The 21,041-nt window shown below is 45.1% G+C and overlaps 1 protein-coding gene across 1 annotated transcript in view; it reads right to left on the bottom strand.

The window, feature by feature from the left end:
- Positions 1–117: 117 nt before the first annotated feature.
- The window catches only part of kcnd2 (potassium voltage-gated channel subfamily D member 2), a 45,452-nt gene continuing 24,528 nt past the window's right edge, over positions 118–21,041 (bottom strand). Inside the window, exons 2-5 of the mRNA XM_023952385.1 lie at positions 18,455–18,617; positions 17,967–18,062; positions 2,402–2,637; positions 118–1,642 (exon numbers count right to left, since the gene is read on the bottom strand). Coding sequence (XP_023808153.1) covers positions 1,462–1,642; positions 2,402–2,637; positions 17,967–18,062; positions 18,455–18,617 — 676 coding nt within the window. The 3' untranslated portion in view covers positions 118–1,461. The remainder of the gene's footprint in view (positions 1,643–2,401; positions 2,638–17,966; positions 18,063–18,454; positions 18,618–21,041) is intronic.

Below are 21,041 nucleotides of genomic sequence, written 5' to 3'. Positions count from 1 at the left end.
GGATGAGCTGATCACAGAGGAAACCTTTAGTGAAGGAAACCCAGAGAGAACAGGATTCTGGGTAAATGTGTCTCTGAAGGAGGGGGGTCAGCCAGCACAGAAACAGGAAGACCAAAGCAATAAATACATTCTTTAATCAGCCTCCAACAGCTTCACCTAAATCATGGCGGTTTGCAAAGACATCCTCTACAATGGAAGAAGTTCTAAATCCAGATCTGCTCTCTGCCACCAAAAATTCAGACTTTCATCCCAAATCTGACTGTTTAGCTTCAGGTTTACCTACAGACCAAGTTGACAGCTTGGTCCGTCGTCACTGGAGATCTGGATGCGGTTCAGAAGAGTCAAACCTGAGCTCCATTCAGACTCCAGATGGGCACAGCAGATACACAAGCTACTATATATAGAGAGAGAGTACATTTAGAGTATATTTGTAGCATAAATAGTGCACTCATATTTATAGCACATGAGAAACCAGGGTTCGATTCCCGAGGGGGTGATGAGCTTCATCCAGTGTGGGTCCTTGGGAGACCCTTCGTCCTACTGCCTTACTATATAACCACGAGGGGCCCAGATCGTGCTCCCTGTGCCGGTCCCCAGCCTGGATCAAATACAGGGCTGTGTCAGGAAGGGCATCCGGCCTAAAAATAGCTTTACAGAAACACAACATAATCCAAGTTAGACTTTGGATCTAAACCAGAACCGGGACCAGCTGGGTGGAACCGGGACATTGGTAAATGTCAGAGCAGAGAGCAATGGTCGTAATTGGGAACTCTGTGGTCATCCTCAGTGCTTTTTCTGAGATTCCCCACCCACACCACCTGAAAGCATCAACACAGTTCTTTCAAAACTGCTCCACAGCTTTATTCAGCTAAGAACCCAAAGCAGGAGCTGTTAAGAGTCTGTGTCTAGGTCTGTCATGCAGTTTCTACGCAAAAGTGACATCCTGGGTGAACTAACCACGGAGGTCGCAGAAGTATCTACTGCTCACGTGCACAGAAAGTAACTACTGATTACAGATAGGAGTAATCTATCAGCTCACTGAGGAATTTATGGTTGGCTCAGACTCCTTGCCTTAAGCCTTGACATAAGACTCCATCCAAACAAGGAGTTCCCGAATAGACGTCGCCTAGGAATCAATCTCTGCCCACATAGACTCTTTCAACAGACTCCACTAACAAACGAATGTTGATCTGAACAGAGTGCAGACTGTTCTGTAGACAAACTGGTTTGGTATTAGTGAACAGGAACGGTATGAAAAGAGACCGAAAAGGGTCATAAATCTAGTCTAATGTCTGACATCAGATCGTCCTTCGTCATGGCAGGTTCTCCTCCAAAGATGAGGGGGAAATTCTCGCCTCAGTCGTAGAACCTGTTTCTCCATGCAGATGATGTGAGTTCTACACATGGTCAGATGATGTGCACGATGTGCACTGCTCCATTGAAACCACTCCACTGGCATGTCTAGAGGGCAGACACCCGGACTGCGTTGCTCTGAGGGCTGTCAGAGAAGCTGGCCAAGCCCTCAGGTGGCGTTCCGGCTGTGATTGTGGGCGGAGGTTTGCTGATGACCGCAGCAGAAAGATATGGCTGCTCGCAGTTCAGGGAAAGCTCCTCGTGGTATTTGGTGTTGAGACTGGATCGACTGAAAAGAGAAGAGATAGACAACATAGACATGAAAGTAGCACACATTTGGGTCAGAACCATGAGCGGATCTCAGCCCTGAAGACACCAGCGCGAGTAGTTTTAGTGGATGCTCAGGAGACCTTCTGTTCACACAGATCCTCACAACCTCAGAGCCGGAAGGCCAGAAACCTCCAGAACCTCCAGCATTCTTACCCCTTGTGCTATCTTAGATGACCCCCCCCCCCCTTCCATTGAGGTGTTCTCCCTACCATGACAAAGGTGGATAAAGGTGGAAAGATATCATGTAATCCATGGACACCAGTGAAGATCACAAATCATTGAAGAAAAAAGGTTCAGAGCTCTATCTAGTGGGTCTAGATGACCCACCTCCCAATGTTAAAGTGCCTAGGATAGACCAGGGTTACGCAGATCAGTTCCTGACTGGAGCCTCCAGGCTTTAGAAGAACCTTCAGCAGAACCTTCAGGGCAAACTCGCTCGGTCCCCTCATGTGTCTGCAGTGCATTTCTTCATGTTTGCAGATGCAAGTTGGGTGTTGTTGTTAGTTAGCTCCTGGTGTTAGCAATGAGGTTCTTCTGCCCCCCACAGACGCTGGAACTAAGGAGAACGTAGAACGTCACAAACCTTCAGGACCCTGTTCAGTCATCCCTTATCCATCAATGCTTGTGTGGGACGTCTCAGCTTCCTCTCTTCGTGCTACAAACCCTGTCAGCTCATGTTCAGGAAAGCCCCCCCATGCTGAAATGTTCCCAGTCTCACCTGGTGGGGGGCCTCTCCCGCAGCTGGATGCTGCTCAGCTCCTGGATCCGGGCCTGCAGGCCGACACACATGTTGGAGTTTGGAACGGCGAAGCTCTTTCTTTTCATACAGGGGCAGCAGGAAAAGCCACGAGGCGATGAAGATGAGGAGATGGAGGAAGAGCGGGACAGGTGCTTCAGTAGGGTTCTGTCTCTGCAGCTCACCTCATGCACTCTCTCACTGGTCAAGTTGTGCCTCTGAGGAAGAGCAGAACAAACATTTAGTGTGGGAACACAGAACTCTTTCCTGTTATCATGTAAAGTCCTGCATTCACAGAAAACAGGAGGAAGAGTTTCTCCTCTTCATGACCAGAGGCAAGTCTGCCTGCCGGCAGGACACTCTCACAGAAATGTATGGTTGTGTTTCTTTCTGTTCTTTTGTGTAAATGCTTTAGTTTATGAGCGCCTCACACTGCTGTCTATCGGACCGTCGCTGATCGGCAAAGACGCCTCTTCTTCCTGCGCCGGCGTTCTCCGTTCCCTCATCTGGCACCTCCAGGCTGTATCCTGACTGAAGGCCAGCCGGTGCTACGCAGATCTCGGTGGGAGAGGTGAGGAAAAAGAGCCGGCGTCCAATTAAAGATCAGGCTGGAATGGAAGCGTGGACTTTCCGGTAGACGGCGTCGAGTGTTCTGTCGACTTCCACCGACGAGATGTTTTCCCCGAGTCCCAGCTCGGACACGCAGGGTCTGGATTCCTGAGGACTGTTCATCCTAGCTCTTCTTCTGCCTGGTCGCCTCTCTCTGTGGTCTGTGGATTTTCAGATGGCCCGGGTTCTAACCCTCAGCGCCTACGGCCCCTGACGCGGATCCCCGGCAACATGAGGCGGGCTCGTTCTTGTTAAATGAACTTATAGACTCCAGGAACTTGGATCTTTTGTTTCTGACTGAAACTTGGCAGCGGGACTCCGACCACCCGTCTCTCATTGAACTCTGCCCGGCTGGTTCCTTCTTCATTGGACGGCCTCGGCCATCGGGTCGTGGAGGGGGAGTCGCCTCTGCCGCTCAGAGAGCGTGGCTCAGTTCTCTTCGTTCGAGCTTCAGGTGATCAAAGTCAGGGATAAGAACCGTGTGTCCTGTGCTGTTGTCTACCGTCCACCTTAACCAAACAGCCTCTTTGTAATAAAGGAGTTCCACTATGAAGCTGTCTAACCTGATCATTTTTTATTTAGATATACATATTAATGATGACTCTGACCTCTTTGCCAGAGGTTTCAGAGTCTCATGGACTCTTTTCATGGTACTCAGCATGTGTCTGGGTCCACACATGTTAAAGGCGGCACACTCGACCTTGTTTTTACCTTAGGTGTGCATATTGACTCTATTTTTTCTGAGGACATTTTTATTTCTGACTGTGACGGGGTCCCGCCGGAAAAGGATGCAGAGGAGCCAAGGTAGGAGCGTCCTTTCTTTAATTTCACGAACTGCGAGCACTTCAACTGTTCCACGCAGGGTCACAACAGGTTATCACCTCCGTCTCGCTCCTTCCTCACTACCTGTGATGCACCCTTTTAAATGATGAGCCCCTCCCATGGGGCGTGGCTCTTCAACATCTTCCAGGTGGCACCACAGGTAGTAGTCTTAAACATAAAATATACACAAATACACAAAACAAAAACAGTGTGGGCCCCCTCGCCATCTGACGGTGCCACACCGTCACACTGACCATCATTGTGTGTTTTTTTTTAAACTTGTCTTTTTCTGTGTCGTTCTTGCCGACATAGAGAAGTTAGCTCTGGCAGCTCGAGGCCTTTTCTAACGCTTTGAACCTGGTCCTCTCTCCGTGCACAGATGTTCATTCGTTATTATGTATTTTTAAAAGTTACTGTCTTTCTGGGCTGCACGGTGGTGCAGTGGTTAGCCACTTGCCTCATCAAGAAGCCCCTGGTTCAAGTCCCGGCTGGGGGACAGAAACAGAACATCAATGGGGGACCTTTCAGTGTGGAGTTAGCATGTTCTCCCTGTGCCTGCTTGGGTTTGCTCCAAAAACATGCTTCATGGGTTCATTGGCAACTCTAAATTGTCCCTAGGTGTGAGTGTGAGTGTGCACAGGTGTGTGATTGTAACCCTACAACAGACTGGTGACCTGTCCAGGGTGTCCCCTGCCTTCGCCCATAAGTGGCCGGGATAGGCTCCAGCAGTCCCGTGACCCCAAAAGGGACAAAACGGAAGAAGAATGAATGACTGCACTGTCTTTCCGTTCTAGATTTAGTCTGTCCCATTAAAACCAGACTGGCCCCTGTCACTAAAGTTTCCCCTTGGATAAATGACAGCATTCGCTGTCTGAAATGATCTTGCAGAAAAGTTGAACGTTTATGGAAGAGAACTCACCTACATGTTCATTTACTTCATCTTAAGGATCTTTTAGTTTCTTTTAACAGTGCTGTTAGAGATGTGAGGGCTGCTAACTTCACTAATCTCATTTCCACAGGCAGAGGTAATCCTAAGGTGCCATTCAACACCCAGTCCACCTGCCGTTTCCATCTATTCAAATGATGATTGTTTTATCATCTTTTATTGACAAAGTCAGATCTGTGAGAAGCTCTCTGTGTCACACAGCTGGTCCTAGTTCTGGTTCTGTTAGTCCACCTCGGCCTGTGGTTTTAGACACACTGTTGGCACAATGAAGGCATCCTCTTGCTCTCTCAACATGCTGCCAACATCTCTGCTCAAAGATGTCTTCCAGTCCATCGGTCCTTCTGTCCTGTCAATAATTGACTCATCCTTGCTGTCTGGTCAAGTCCCTGAGGACTTTAAGAAAGCTGTTGCTTCCTCTCCTTAAAAATCCTGGGCTTGACTCCTCCCTCTTGAGCAGTTGTAGACCAATTTCTAATCTTCCATTCGTGTCCAAAATTTTAGAAAAGGTTGTTGCTAACCAACTTACAACTGCTCTGGACAGTCATGGCATTTTTGATCAGTTTCAGTCAGGTTTTGGCAGAACTCACTCCACTGAAACAGCCCTACTCAGTCACTAATGACATCCTGATGCAGAGTGATGCAGGAAAATGCTCTGTGCTGCTGCTACTGGACCTGACAGCAGCCTTTGACATGTCGACCACTATGTCCTCCTGGACAGGCTGAAAAACTGGGTCGGGGTATCCGGTTCTGCTTTAAACTGGTTCTCCTCTTATCTGACGGGTAGATCTTTCTCTGTTGTATTAGTAGTCTTCTTCTGCATCCCTCACTTCTGGTGTCCCACAAGGCTCAGTTTTGGGACCTTTATTGTTTATTTTATGCTGCCTTTGCAGCATAGTTTAAGTTCTTTTAATGATATTTCTTATCATTTTTATGCTGATGATATTCAGATCTATGTGTCTTTTAAACCCCATAATGTTTTTAAAATACAGATTTTTTGCAGGTGTCTGGATTCAGTCAACAGTTGGATGAAGGATAATTTTCTCCAACTAAATGAAGCTAAAACTGCGGTTCTAGTCTGTGCTCCTGACAGTTGCCTGACTCTAGACCCGGTTTTATATGTCGGGTCACTTGTTTGCTCTTGTTTTTATCATTTTAGAAACATTGCAAAACTGAGTCCAATTGTGTTGTGTTCTGAGTTGAAGATTCTCATCCAGGCTTTTATTTCATCTCGTCTTGATTATTGCAACTCCATCTTCACATGTTTAAGCAGAAAATCTCTAGAACGCCTCCAGGTTGTCCAGAACGCTGCTGTCAGGCTTTTAACTAAATAATTTAAGTTTTCACACGTCAACATGTTATTAATCCAGCTGCACTGACTCCCCATCCGCTACCGACTCCATTTTAAAATCCTGCTCCTAATAACCAGGCACCGGTCTATAGAAAGACCTTTTGCAGCCGTCCACTCCCAGCAGGTCCCTGAGGTCATGTGACCAGGGTCTGCTGGTGGTTACAGACTAAAGGTGACAGTCTTTGCAGCAGTGGCTCCATCCCTCTGGAACTCCCTTCCTCTCAGCCTCAGATCTGCTGGCTCAGTGTTTTCTGTAAAAATCAGCTAAAAACCTCTTTTTAAAATTGCTTTTTCATAATTTTTTAAATTCCTTGTTTTACTTTGTTTTATCGTGTTTCACTGTGAAGCACTTTGTGATTTTTATCTTGACAGGTGCTATACAAATAAAGTTTATTGTTATCCTTATTATTACATTACAAAAACAAAACACTTCAAACCGAAAATCTTCCCTGAAAGAGATCTTGTTCCAGAGTTTCTACACGGAACCTTTTATTTCTCAATTTGCAGGAAAGCTCCTGGAATGGAGAGACTAACCTTCATCTATCAGCTCCTCTTTGAGTCGGATGGCTTTATATCACGCCCAACCCCAACCCAGGACGGCTGAGTGACGTTCTTGGATCTCCTCTTCATTGTAGGTAAGCACAGTCATCAAACATTTGTTTTTAATTGGAGGAAGGAAGATGAAAATCTGGAGAAACACCAGGAACTCGGAGGAGCTGGAGAAGGCCTGAGGTCACAGTGGTGCCCCTGGTGATTGGAGCGCTAGAGGACTAGAGGACCCGAGTTTTGGTAAGAAACCATCCGTGAACGATGTAAAGAGACTTATTTCATTAAAAAAACATGTAGCCTCAGAGTCCTGGGAACCTGAGGGTCCTGCAGTATCTTAGCTGTTTCTGGACTGGGATGTCTAAGGTCTTTCCAGGGATCCTCCAGTTTGGGCTTGCGGCCCTGAGTGCTCTGATCAGCACTGACACCTTACAGGTCTTCTCTGAGTCTCTTTTCACACATTATACCATGGTCCGGGTGAATACTCGAGTCTGATTGGCTGCTGGGTGTACACTAAAAAGTGATATCCCACAGGATAACCACACGGTGAAAAAAGAATTTCCGGTCACCTAGCTTGAATGTTCACTGCGCCAGCTTCTTTAAAACAACCTTTTGCTTCATCATCTGGACAAAAACAAGCAGTAAGAGGTGAACTTTCTCTCTGAACTGATGCTTTATTCAACCCATCGGAAAGATCAGCATAGATATATCACTTTATATCACCAAGTCTTGACAGCAGCGGTGGTGCGACGTGCTGCACCACGTAACAAATAGTCTGCTTTTTTCACAAAAAGCGATCCAAATAAAAAAAAACAAGAATTAAAGCCGCAAGCGGCGTTGTATGGCCCGCAGACGCAACCCGCCTTCCACGCCCAACTCTACGCACTACCGCGGCCCTCTCCGCCCTCACCGCCCACAAATTAAAAGCTAATGAAGGCTGGATTTGCTCATAATGCTAACTATGCTAACTATGCTAATGTGCCTAAATGAGCTAGCATTGCGATTAGCATCATCAACTGACTTAAAAAAACACATTTCCTAAAATGCTAATTATGCTAACTATGCTAGCTATGCTAATGTGGCTAAAAGTGCTAGCATAGCGATCAGCATCATCAACTGACTCAGAAAAACACATTACCTAAAATGCTAATTATGCTAACTATGCTAACTATGCTAATGTGGCTAAAAGTGCTAGCATAGCAATCAGCATCTTCAACTGACTCAGAAAAACACATTACCTAAAATGCTAATTATGCTAACTATGCTAGCTATGCTAACATAGCTAAAAGTGCTAGCATAGCGATCAGCATCATCAACTGACTCAAAAAAACACATTTCCTAAAATGCTAATTATGCTAACTATGCTAGCTATGCTAATGTGGCTAAAATTGCTAGCATAGCGATCAGCATCATCAACTGACTCAGAAAAACACATTCCTCCATTGGTGAGAGTTATATGTCATAAGTTGCTAAAAAGCCCACTTTTTCCAAAATGGCGGCTTTTCTGTTGATTTTATCTCCAAAGCAACCATTTTATGTTTTGGTCCCCTCGGGAGGACGAACAGATTGACGTCAGTTTCGGACAAATCGGTAAAAGTAAACTTTTTGTCGTCCTTAGCAACAGTGGTTTTATGCTAACCACGCCCACAATCCTTATATGTCCATATCCAGTGTTTTTCAATGTATTCAGTTTCAGGCATTAATGCATGCATTAAATTTTCACTGTATTGTATTGAAATGCATGGGAGTTATAACAGTGCGCCACTTTGCTAGCTTGCCACGCGCACGCCGTTCAAAATCTACAACTTCTAATTTCAACATTTTTTACACAGTAGCTTGCCATTGATGCCCAAAAAGTTTTGAGACGATCGAAGAAAATTCAAACGACAAGTTTACGTTTGAATCTGGTGGTTAATGTGTTTTTTATAGAAAATTCAAGATGGCCGCCTTTTCCCGAGGTCAAGGGTCGACGAAACTCCAAAGGTGATTGTAGACTTACGCTAGGGACATGCGAGTCAAATTTCGTGAAAATTGCTCGAAAAAAAGTTCATTTTTCTATATTGTGTAAAAACGCGAAAAACTCAAAATGGCAGATTTTGGCACAAAATGGCCGCCAAACCGTAGGTCGTGTCGCCATCACGTAATGATTTCGAAACTTTCTTTGGATATACCCGACAAAGTTATCTGGGTTTCGTTAGCCGATTCCTAAAAATAAAATCCGAAAAATTTTTTTTTTGCCGAGTCAGCACTTTTTTTTGCGACGGTTTTTTGTTTACCACAGCCACATTCCTTTATCGATTTTGTCGTATCTGACATCGTTTTGTTCAGTGTGGGCCAGGGAATCGTATATTTCATTTTCACGACATTCCGATAAAATATGTGCGTGTTAGCTTAAATGGCGACGGTTCCGAATTCGCCACGCGCACGCGTTTCAAATTCTACAACTTCTAATTCCAACATTTTGTCCACAGTAGCTTGCCATTGATGCCCGAGAAGTTTCAAAAAGCTCGGAAAAAATCCCTAGGACGAGTTTTCGTTTGTATCCGTTACTAAAAGTGCTTTTTTATGAAAATTCAAGATGGCCGCCCCTTGCCAAGGTCAAAGGTCAACGAAACTTCTTTGGTTATTGTAGAATCCTGCTAGTGGCATGTGTGTCCGATTTCGTGAAAATCGCTTGAACAAAAGTGTTGTTTTACCATATTGTCAAAAAACACAAAAATCGCCATTTCTCAGAGTTCGCCACAAAATGGCTGCCAAGCCGTAGGTCGTGTGGCCATCCCATAATGATTTCAAAACTTCTTGGGGATATCTCCAACACGCGTGTTTTGGTTTCGTAACTGTATTCCGAAATATTTTTTTTTGGCCCCATAAGCGATTTTCGGCCCATTCATTTTTTTTACGGGAACGCTCGCTGTGATGTCATCGACTTCGGGGGGGTGACGTTCTCTTTGTCGAAAATTCATTTTCAATTTATCCCAGATGTGTGCCAATTTTGGTGAGTTTTCGGGTATGTGGCGGGGGTCAAATTTGAGCTCAACGGATCCGTAAGAAAGAAGAAACGTAATAAAAAAAATAATAATTAAAGCCGCAAGCGGCGTTGTATGGCCCGCAGACGCAACCCGCCGTCAACGCCCAACTCTACGCACCACCGCCCTCACCGCCCACTTTTGATGAAGGCTGGTCAAAACTGCATATGCTAATTATGCTAACTATGCTAGCTATGCTAATGTGGCTAAAAGTGCTAGCATAGCGATCAGCATCATCAACTGACTCAGAAAAACACATTACCTAAAATGCTAATTATGCGAACTATGCTAGTTATGCTAACATAGCTAAAAGTGCTAGCATAGCGATCAGCATCATCAACTGACTCAGAAAAACACATTACCTAAAATGCTAATTGTGCTAACTATGTTAGCTATGCTAACATAGCTAAAAGTGCTAGCATAGCGATCAGCATCATCAACTGACTCAGAAAAATATATTATCTAAAATGCTAATAATGCTAACTATGCTAGCTATGCAATTGTGGCTTAAAGTGCTAGCATTGCGATCAGCATCATCAACTGACTCAGAAAAATATATTATCTAAAATGCTAATAATGCTAACTATGCTAGCTATGCTAACATAGCTAAAAGTGCTAGCATAGCGATCAGCATCATCAACTGACTCAGAAAAACACATTCCTCCATTGGTGAGAGTTATATGTCATAAGTTGCTAAAAAACCCACTTTTTCCAAAATGGCGGCTTTTCTGTTGATTTTATCTCCATAGCAACCATTTTATGTTTTGGTCCCCTCGGGAGGACGAACAGATTGACGTCAGTTTCGGACAAATCGGTAAAAGTAAACTTTTTGTCGTCCTTAGCAACAGTGGTTTTATGTTAACCACGCCCACATTCCTTATATGTCCATATCCAGTGTTTTTCAATGTAATCTGTTTCAGGTATAAATGCATGCATTCAATTTTCACACTATTGTATTGAAATGCATGGGAGTTATAACAGTGCGCCACTTTGCTAGCATGCCACGCACACGCCGTTTAAAATCTACAACTTCTAATTCCAACATTTTTTCCACAGTGGCTTGCCATTGATGCCTAAAAAGTTTCGAGATGATTGATGAAAATTCCAACGACAAGTTTAAGTTTGAATCCGGTGGTAAAGGTGTTTTTTATATAAAATTCAAGATGGCCGCCTTTTCCCGAGGTCAAAGGTCGACGAAACTCCAAAGGTGATTGTAGACTTACGCTAGGGACATGCCAGTCAAATTTCGTCAAAATCGCTTGAAAAAAAGTTCATTTTTCCATATTGTGTAAAATCGCGAAAAACTCAAAATGGCCGATTTTGGCACAAAATGGCCGCCAAACCGTAGGTCGTGTCGCCATCACGTAATGATTTCAAAACTTTCTTTGGATATAACCGACAAAGTTATCTGGGTTTCGCTAGCCGATTCTTTAAAAAAAAATCCGAAATTTTTTTTTTTAGCCGAGTCAGCACTTTTTTTTGCGATCGTTTTTTGTTTACCACGGCCACATTTCTTTATCAATTTTGTCGTATCTGACATCGTTTTGTTCAGTGTGGGCCAGGGAATCGTATATTTCATTTTCACGACATTCCGATAAAATATGTGCAAGCTAGCTAAAATGGCGACGGTTGCGAATTCGCCACGCGCACGCGTTTCAAAATCTACAACTTCTAATTCCAACATTTTGTCCACAATTGATTGCCATTGATGCCCAAGAAGTTTCAAAAAGATCGATGAAAATTCCTAGGACGAGTTTTCGTTTGAATACCTTACTAAAGGTGCTTTTTTATGAAAATTCAAGATGGCCGCCCCTTCCCAAGGTCAAAGGTCAACAAAACTTCTTTGGTAGTTGTAGAATCGTGTTTGTGGCATGTGTGTGCAATTTCGTGAAAATCGCTTGAACAAAAGTGTCGTTTTCCCATATTGTGAAAAAACAGGAAAATCGCCATTTCTCTGAGTTCGCCACAAAATGGCCGCCAAGCCGTAGGTCGTGTGGCCATCCCATAATGATTTCATAACTTCTTTGGGATATCTCCAACACGCGTGTTTTGGTTTTGTAACTGTATTTCAAAATATTTTTTTTTGGCCCCATAAGCGATTTTCGGCCCATTCATTTTTTTTACAGGAACGCTCGCCGTGATGTCATCGTCGTGGGGGGGGTGACGTTCTCTTTGCCGAAAATTCATTTTCAATTTATCCCAGGTGTGTGCCAATTTTGGTGAGTTTTCGGGTATGTGGCGGGGGTCAAATTTGAGCTCAAAGACGCCGTTAGAAACGAGAAGAATAATAATAATAATTAAAGCCGCAAGCGGCGTTGTATGGCCCGCAGACGCAACCCGCCTTCCACGCCCAACTCTACGCACCACCGCCCTTATCGCCCTCACTGCCCACTTTTGATAATGGCTAGTCAAAACTGCATATGCTAATTATGCTAACTATGCTAGCTATGCTAATGTGGCTAAAAGTGCTAGCATAGCGATCAGAATCAACTGACTCAGAAAACACATTACCTAAAATGCTAATTATGCTAACTATGCTAGCTATGCTAATGAGGCTAAAAGTGCTAGCATTGCAATCAACATCATCAACTGACTCAGAAAAACACATTACCTAAAATGCTAATTATGCTAACTATGCTAGTTATGCTAACATAGCTAAAAGTGCTAGCTTAGCGATCAACATCATTAACTGACTCAGAAAAACACATTACTTAAAATGCTAATTATACAAACTTTGCTAGCTATGCTAATGTGGCTAAAAGTACTAGCATTGCGATCAGCATCATCAATTGACTCAGAAAAACACATTACCTAAAATGCTAATTATGCTAACTATGCTAGCTATGCTAATGTGGCTAAAAGTGTTAACATAGCGATCAGCATCATCAACTGACTCAGAAAAACACATTATATAAAATGCTAATTATGCTAACTATGCTAGTTATGCTAACATAGCTAAAAGTGCTAGCATAGCGATCAGCATCATCAACTGACTCAGAAAATCACATTCCTCCATTGGTGAGAGCTATATGTCATAAGTTGATTAGAAAAAACACTTTTTCCAAAATGGCGGCTTATCTGTTGATTTTATCTCCATAGCAACCATTTTATGTTTTGGTCCTCTCTGGAGGACGAACAGATTGACGTCAGTTTCGGACAAATCGGTAAAAGTAAACTTTTTGTTGTCCTTAGCAACAGTGGTTTTATGGTAACCACGCCCACATTCCTTATATGTCCATATCCAGTGTTTTTCAATGTATTCTGTTTCAGGCGTGAATGCATGCATTCAATTTTCACTGTATTGTATTGAAATGCATGGGAGTTATAACAGTGCGCCACTTTGCTAGCTTGCCACGCGCACGCCGTTTAAAATCTACAACTTCTAATTCCAACATTTTTTCCACAGTAGCTTGCCATTGATGCCCAAAAGGTTTCGAGACAATCGAGGAAAATTCCAACGACAAGTTTACGTTTGAATCCGGTGGTAAAGGTGTATTTTATAGAAAATTCAAGATGGCCGCCTTTTCCCGAGGTCAAAGGTCGACGAAACTCCAGAGGCGATTGTAGACTTACGCTAGGGACATGCGCGTCAAATTTCGTGAAAATCGCTCGAAAAAAAGTTCATTTTTCCATATTGTGTAAAAACGCGAAAAACTCAAAATGGCAGATTTTGGCACAAAATGGCCGCCAAACCGTAGATCGTGTCGCCATCACGTAATGATTTAGAAACTTTCTTTGGATATACCCGACAAAGTTATCTGCGTTTTGTTAGCCGATTCTTAAAAATCCGAAATTTTTTTTTTTTGCCAAGTCAGCACTTTTTTTTCGATCGTTTTTTGTTTACCACGGCCACATTCCTTTATCGATTTTGTCGTATGTGACATCGTTTTGTTCAGTGTGGGCCAGGGTATCGCATATTTCAGTTTCAGGCTATTCCAATAAAATATGTGCGAGCTAGCTAAAATGGCGACGGTTGCGAATTATCCACGTGCACGTGTTTCAAATTCTACAACTTCTAATTCCAACATTTTGTCCACATTAGCTTGCCATTGATGCCCGGGAAGTTTCAAAAAGATCGATAAAAATCCCTAGGACGAGTTTTCGTTTGTATCCGTTACTAAAGGTGCTTTTTTATGAAAATTCAAGATGGCCGCCCCTTCCCAAGGTCAAAGGTAAACAAAACTTCTTTGGTAGTTGTAGAATCGTGTTTTTGGCATGTGTGTGCAATTTCGTGAAAATCGCTTGAACAAAAGTGTCGTTTTCCCATATTGTGAAAAAACACGAAAATCGCCATTTCTCTGATTTCGCCACAAAATGGCCGCCAAGCCGTAAGTCGTGTGGCCATCCCATAATAATTTCATAACTTCTTTGGGATATCTCCAACATGCGTGTTTTGGTTTCGTTGCTCTAATTTGAAATATTTTTTTTTGGCCCCATAAGCAATTTTCGGCCCATTCATTTTTTTGACGGGATCGCTCGCTGTGATGTCATCGTCTTCGGGGGGGTGACGTTGACTTTGTGGAAAATTCATTTGCAATTTATCCCAGGTGTGTGCACGTTTTGGTGACTTTTCGAGCATGCGGCGGGGGTCAAATTCTCGCTGAAAGGCGGCGAAGTCGTCGTTCCAACTGCGAAAACAATATGGTCCTTGCAGTCAGTGACTGCTGCTGCGGGCCATAATAAGGTATGAGGAATAGCAGTGCGCGACTTTGCGAGCTCGCCACACGGACGCCGTTCAAAATCTACAACTTCTAATTGCAACATTTTTTTCATAGTAGCTTGCCGTTGATGCCCAAAAAGTTTCGAGACGATCGCGGAAAATTCCAACGACAAGTTTACGATTGAATCCAGGGGTAAAGGCGTTTTTTATAGAAAATTCAAGATGGCGGCCTTTTCCCGAGGTCAAAGGTGGACGAAACTCCAGAGGTAGTTGTGGACTTGCTCTAGCAACATGTGAGTCAAATTTCGTGAAAATCGCTCGAAAAAAAGTTCATTTTTCCATATTGTGTAAAAACGCGAAAAACGCAAAATGGCAGATTTTGGCACAAAATGGTCGCCAAACCGTAGGTCGTGTCACCATCCCGTAATGATTTCAAAACGTCCTTTGGATATCGCGGACAAGGGTATATTGGTTTCGTTAGTCGATTCTGGAAAAAAAAGTTCCGAATTTTTTCGTTTTTGCCGAGTCGGCACATTTTTTTGCGACGGTTTTTTGCTTACCACGGCCACATTCCTTTATCGATCTTGTCGTGCGTAGCATCGTTTTGTTCAGCGCGGGCCAAGGAATCGCATATTTCCTCTTCACGACATTCCGATGAAAAATGTGCGAGCTAGTCAAGATGGCAACGGTTGCTAGCTCGCCACGCGCACGCCGTTCAAAATCTACAACTTCTAATTCCAACATTTTGTCCAGAGTAGCTGGCCGTTGGTGCCCGAAAAGTTACGAGACGATTGATGAAAATTGCAACGACGAGTTTTCGTTTGTATCCGGTGCTAAAGGTGCTTTTTTGAGAAAATTCCAGATGGCGGCCTTTTCCCAAGGTCAAAGGTCAACGACACTTCTGGGGTGTTTGTAGACTGGAGCTGGCAGCAAGTGTGTGCAATTGCGTGAAAATCGTTCAAACAAAAGTGTCTTTTCCCCATATTGTGGGAAAACACGAAAATCGCCAATTCTCAGAGTTCGCCACAAAATGGCCGCCAAGCCGTAGGTCGTGTGGCCGTCCCGTAATGATTTCAAAACATCTTTGGGATATCCCCGACACGTGTGTCTTGGTTTCGCGGCTGTATTTTGAAGTACATTTTGTTCGGCCCCATACGCGATTTTCGGCCCATTCATTTTTTTGACGGGATCGCTGGCCGGGATGTCATCGTCTTCGGGGGGGTGACGTTGACTTTGTGGAAAATTCATTTGCAATTTATCCCAGGTGTGTGCCCATTTTGGTGACTTTTCGAGCATGCGGCGGGGGTCAAATTCTCGCTGAAAGGCGGCGAAGTCGTCGTTCCAACTGCGAAAACAATATGGTCCTTGCAGTCAGTGACTGCTGCTGCGGGCCATAATAAGGTATGAGGAATAGCAGTGCGCGACTTTGCGAGCTCGCCACACGGACGCCGTTCAAAATCTACAACTTCTAATTGCATCATTTTTTTCATAGTAGCTTGCCGTTGATGCCCAAAAAGTTTCGAGACGATCGCGGAAAATTCCAACGACAAGTTTACGATTGAATCCAGGGGTAAAGGAGTTTTTTATAGAAAATTCAAGATGGCGGCCTTTTCCCGAGGTCAAAGGTGGACGAAACTCCAGAGGTAGTTGTGGAATTGCTCTAGTAACATGTGAGTCAAATTTCGTGAAAATCGCTCGAAAAAAAGTTCATTTTTCCATATTGTGTAAAAACGCGAAAAACGCAAAATGGCAGATTTTGGCACAAAATGGCCGCCAAACCGTAGGTCGTGTCACCATCCCGTAATGATTTCAAAACGTCCTTTGGATATCGCGGACAAGGGTATATTGGTTTCGTTAGTCGATTCTGGAAAAAAAAGTTCCGAATTTTTTCGTTTTTGCCGAGTCGGCACATTTTTTTGCGACGGTTCTTTGCTTACCACGGCCACATTCCTTTATCGATCTTGTCGTGCGTAGCATCGTTTTGTTCAGCGCGGGCCAAGGAATCGCATATTTCCTCTTCACGACATTCCGATGAAAAATGTGCGAGCTAGTCAAGATGGCAACGGTTGCTAGCTCGCCACGTGCACGCCGTTCAAAATCTACAACTTCTAATTCCAACATTTTGTCCAGAGTAGCTGGCCGTTGGTGCCCGAAAAGTTACGAGACGATTGATGAAAATTGCAACGACGAGTTTTCGTTTGTATCCGGTGCTAAAGGTGCTTTTTTGAGAAAATTCCAGATGGCGGCCTTTTCCCAAGGTCAAAGGTCAACGACACTTCTGGGGTGTTTGTAGACTGGAGCTGGCAGCAAGTGTGTGCAATTGCGTGAAAATCGTTCAAACAAAAGTGTCTTTTCCCCATATTGTGGGAAAACACGAAAATCGCCAATTCTCAGAGTTCGCCACAAAATGGCCGCCAAGCCGTAGGTCGTGTGGCCGTCCCGTAATGATTTCAAAACATCTTTGGGATATCCCCGACACGTGTGTCTTGGTTTCGCGGCTGTATTTTGAAGTACATTTTGTTCGGCCCTATACGCGATTTTCGGCCCATTCATTTTTTTGACGGGATCGCTGGCCGGGATGTCATCGTCTTCGGGGGGGTGACGTTGACTTTGTGGAAAATTCATTTGCAATTTATCCCAGGTGTGTGCCCATTTTGGTGACTTTTCGAGCATGCGGCGGGGGTCAAATTCTCGCTGAAAGGCGGCGAAGTCGTCGTTCCAACTGCGAAAACAATATGGTCCTTGCAGTCAGTGACTGCTGCTGCGGGCCATAATAATGAAACGAAGCAGAAACAATATAGAAGTTTTTGCGGTTAGGATTTCCTATGTATTTCAATGCGGCCTGTCTTTTACTATAGGCTGGGCATGTCTTTTTGGCTTTAAACCTGTCTTTTGGGGGCTTTTTGGGGCTTTTTTGTGTTTTTGACGTCATTTTTGCGACTACAATTTTTACGTTTTTGCGTTGGTGTTGTGCGTGTGTGTGTGTATTTTTGTTGCGTTACACAATTGTCGTGTCGTTGTGTGCTTTGGGCGACCTTTGACCCCATTTTTTGGCGTTTTGACGCGTTTTTTTGACGTTTTGGACTTTTTGAGTGTTCGACCCTCGTACCAGTTACAATATGGTCCTTGCAGTCTATGACTGCTGCGGGCCATAATTAAGGACTAAAAACTGGTTACTGTTTATTTCTTTTGTAAGTGACCATGGTATAAGCGGGTCAATGGCCTTTGAAGTGTGCAGTATCACTTTTTAACGCACGCCGTGGGAGCCTGAACCGTCCCACGTGAAGCGGAGGACGGTTGCTTCCGCACACTTCGTCGGCCATTAACCCTTACTAAATGCACCAGTGGAAGCTCTGCACGGCACCAGCCTGGGAGTGTATTGCTTAATGCCACTTTGGACTAGCAGAGCAGCAGCTGAGCGTACAACCCTCTGAGAGGGTTCACTGCTTCACACATGCAAACACTCTACCTGCTGGTCAGCTTCAGCCATGAAGCGGTTTCCATTAGAACACATAAAATGCTGCTGCATGTCAACCAGGAGAAGGTTTGTGTGAGAGAGTTGTGTGTTTGCAGCAGAGAGCTGTCCTCACCGTAGCGTTCTCCAGACAGCTCAGCAGGTGATGCTGCTGCACCTCAAAGATGGGGTTGGTCTTGGTCACCAGAGCCCGACCCGCCTCTTTGGACGCCTTAGAGACACAGATCATGTGATTATCAATGACTGACTGTGTTCTTCTGTCAGTTCATGTATGACCCGGAAGCACAGGTCTCAGTCTTCACTGGATAGTCCTAGTCTCAGTGATACTGGGTGCTGGTGGCTCGGTTCTACAGTGGATTCTAAAAACCCAAATCTAAGAGTGTCTGTGATTTAAGACGTGACGTGTCTGTTTTTCATGGATGAATGACGTCAATCTGATGCTATAACAAAAATGAACAAAAGAAGAACCTGCATCCCTGCACCAACCTCTAGGCCTCCAAGGTTCTCCTCCTAAATTCCTGGAAACAGAAACTGTCCTCTGATCAGGGGTTAGAGGTCAGAGGTCAGAGGTCAGGGTGGGGGGTCCGTGGATGCAGCTCTCACCTTCTGTGCTCGCCTCTTCTCCGCTCTCTGGTTCTGGTGGTAGATCCGACTGAAGTTGGACACGATGACTGGCACTGGCAGAGCGATGACCAGCACGCCGCTCAGCGAGCAGATGGAGCCGAAAATCTTCCCCATGATGGTCTTTGGGACCATGTCTCCATACCTGGGGGTGTGGTAGGGGGTAGAAAATGAAAGATTCAGAACTGAACTTTCTCTGAAACCCCCTCCTGTGATGGATGTTCTCCAGAAGAACACAGAGTTGATGTCAGTCATCCATAAAAACCAAATGAGAACGTTCCTCCCTCCTGATAAAGGGAGCTTGGGGAGGACTGCAGTCCTCTACGCTGATGACAGGATGCAGTTCGGCTTGGTGCCACATGGAGGAGCCAAAGCTCTTCAACCCCTCCCCACTCAAAACACCCCAGCAGAGCAGGATGCTGGCATCAAGCCTCCTCCTGGATGGATAAGCATGTCCAGAATGTTGGAAGACCAGAACTGGTTCTAGACTTCAGTTCTGACTTCATGAATGGAACCAGGATTTACTGAGCAGCGGCTGTGATGAGGAAATTCTTCATCAAGTATCTTCCTCGTTCACCAGGTTTCTGTTTGTGGATCAGCAGGTCCAGGTTTGGATGGCTTGGTGGGGCGTCACACGGTTCAGCAGAGAATTGGGTCATACGTGTGGTGATGGTGGGGGGAGTGGGGGTCAGGTTATCACATCATACTTCTCCATAAAAGGGGTCATGTGATGCAGACGCCGCACACGCCTTAGCTTTCAGTGTGTGAACACGGACTCATGCATCTCCCTGAAGCTTCAGGTCAGAACCAGGAGCCCGCATGACCCAGACAGGGTTCCCAGAGGAGGCATGCAGACCCTCCGACCCAGTTTCAGCAGAACTCAGAGAAGAATAATGATCCCGACTCTTCAGCTCAGACCCACTTTCCTGAGGAGCGCACAACATCCTCCTCAGGACCTCCATTCGGCTGCAGGCGGACTTCCTGGAGGAGTGCAGCACACGACACAGAGACTGAAGCCGGTGGTTCATGGTCCTCCCCGCTGGTGCGCCGGAACCAGCGCTGGTACCAGTGAGGACAACCTCACTGGAACCAGCGTTCTTCCATCGCTGCCCACTGATGATGAAGCATCAGAACACACGTAAACACATGAACAAACGTGCACAGCTGACACACGTGTAAACAAACGTGCACAGCTGACACAAATGAACAAACGTGCACAGCTGACACACGTGAACAAACGTGCACAGCTGATACGTGAACAAACGTGCACAGCTGACACACGTGAACACAAACGTGCACAGCTGACACACGTGTTAATAAACGTGCACAGCTGACACAAATGAACAAACGTGCACAGCTGACACAAATGAACAAACGTGCACAGCTGACACACGTGAACAAAGGTGCACAGCTCACACACGTGTACACAAACGTGCACAGCTGACACACATGAACAAACGTGCACAGCTGACACACGTGAACACAAACGTGCACAGCTGATACGTTAACAAACGTGCACAGCTGACACACGTGAACAAACGTGCACAGATGATACGTGAACAAACGTGCACAGCTGCACACATGAACACAAACGTGCACAACTGACACACATGAAAAACGTGCACAGCTGATACGTGAACAAACGTGCACAGCTGACACACGTGAACAAACGTGCACAGATGATACGTGAACAAACGTGCACAGCTGCACACATGAACACAAACGTGCACAACTGACACACATGAACAAACGTGCACAGCTGATACGTGAACAAACGTGCACAGCTGCATACATGAACACAAACGTGCACAGCTGCACGCGTGAACAAACGTGCACAGCTGACACACATGAACAAACGTGCACAGCTGATACGTGAACAAACGTGCACAGCTGCATACATGAACACAAACGTGCACAGCTGCACACGTGAACAAACGTGCACAGCTGACACGCGTGAACAAATGTGCACAGCTGACACGCATGAACACAAACGTGCACAGCTGACACGTGAACAAACGTGCACAGCTGACACACGTGAAAACAAACGTGCACAGCTGACACACGTGAACACAAACGTGCACAGCTGACACGCATGAACACAAACGTGCACAGCTGACACACGTGAAAACAAACGTGCACAGCTGACACGTGAACAAACGTGCACAGCTGACACACGTGAACACAAACGTGCACAGCTGACACATGTGTAAACAAACGTGCACAGCTGAGACACGTGAACACAAACGTGCACAGCTGACACGTAAACACAAACGTGCACAGCTGACACACGTGTAAACAAACGTGCATAGCTGACACAAATGAACAAACGTGCACAGCTGACACACGTGAACACAAACGTGCACAGCTGACACACGTGTAAACAAACGTGCACACCTGACACAAATGAACAAACGTACACAGCTGACACACGTGAACACAAACATGCACAGCTGACACACGTGTAAACAAACGTGCACACCTGACACAAATGAACAAACGTGCACAGCTGACACACGTGAACACAAACGTGCACAGCTGACACGTGAATAAAGGTGCACAGCTGACACAC

The sequence above is a fragment of the Oryzias latipes genome, chromosome 23 (genome assembly GCF_002234675.1).
Source record: "Oryzias latipes chromosome 23, ASM223467v1".
NCBI lineage: Eukaryota > Metazoa > Chordata > Actinopteri > Beloniformes > Adrianichthyidae > Oryzias > Oryzias latipes.
This window is presented reverse-complemented; position numbering and strand designations above follow the sequence as displayed.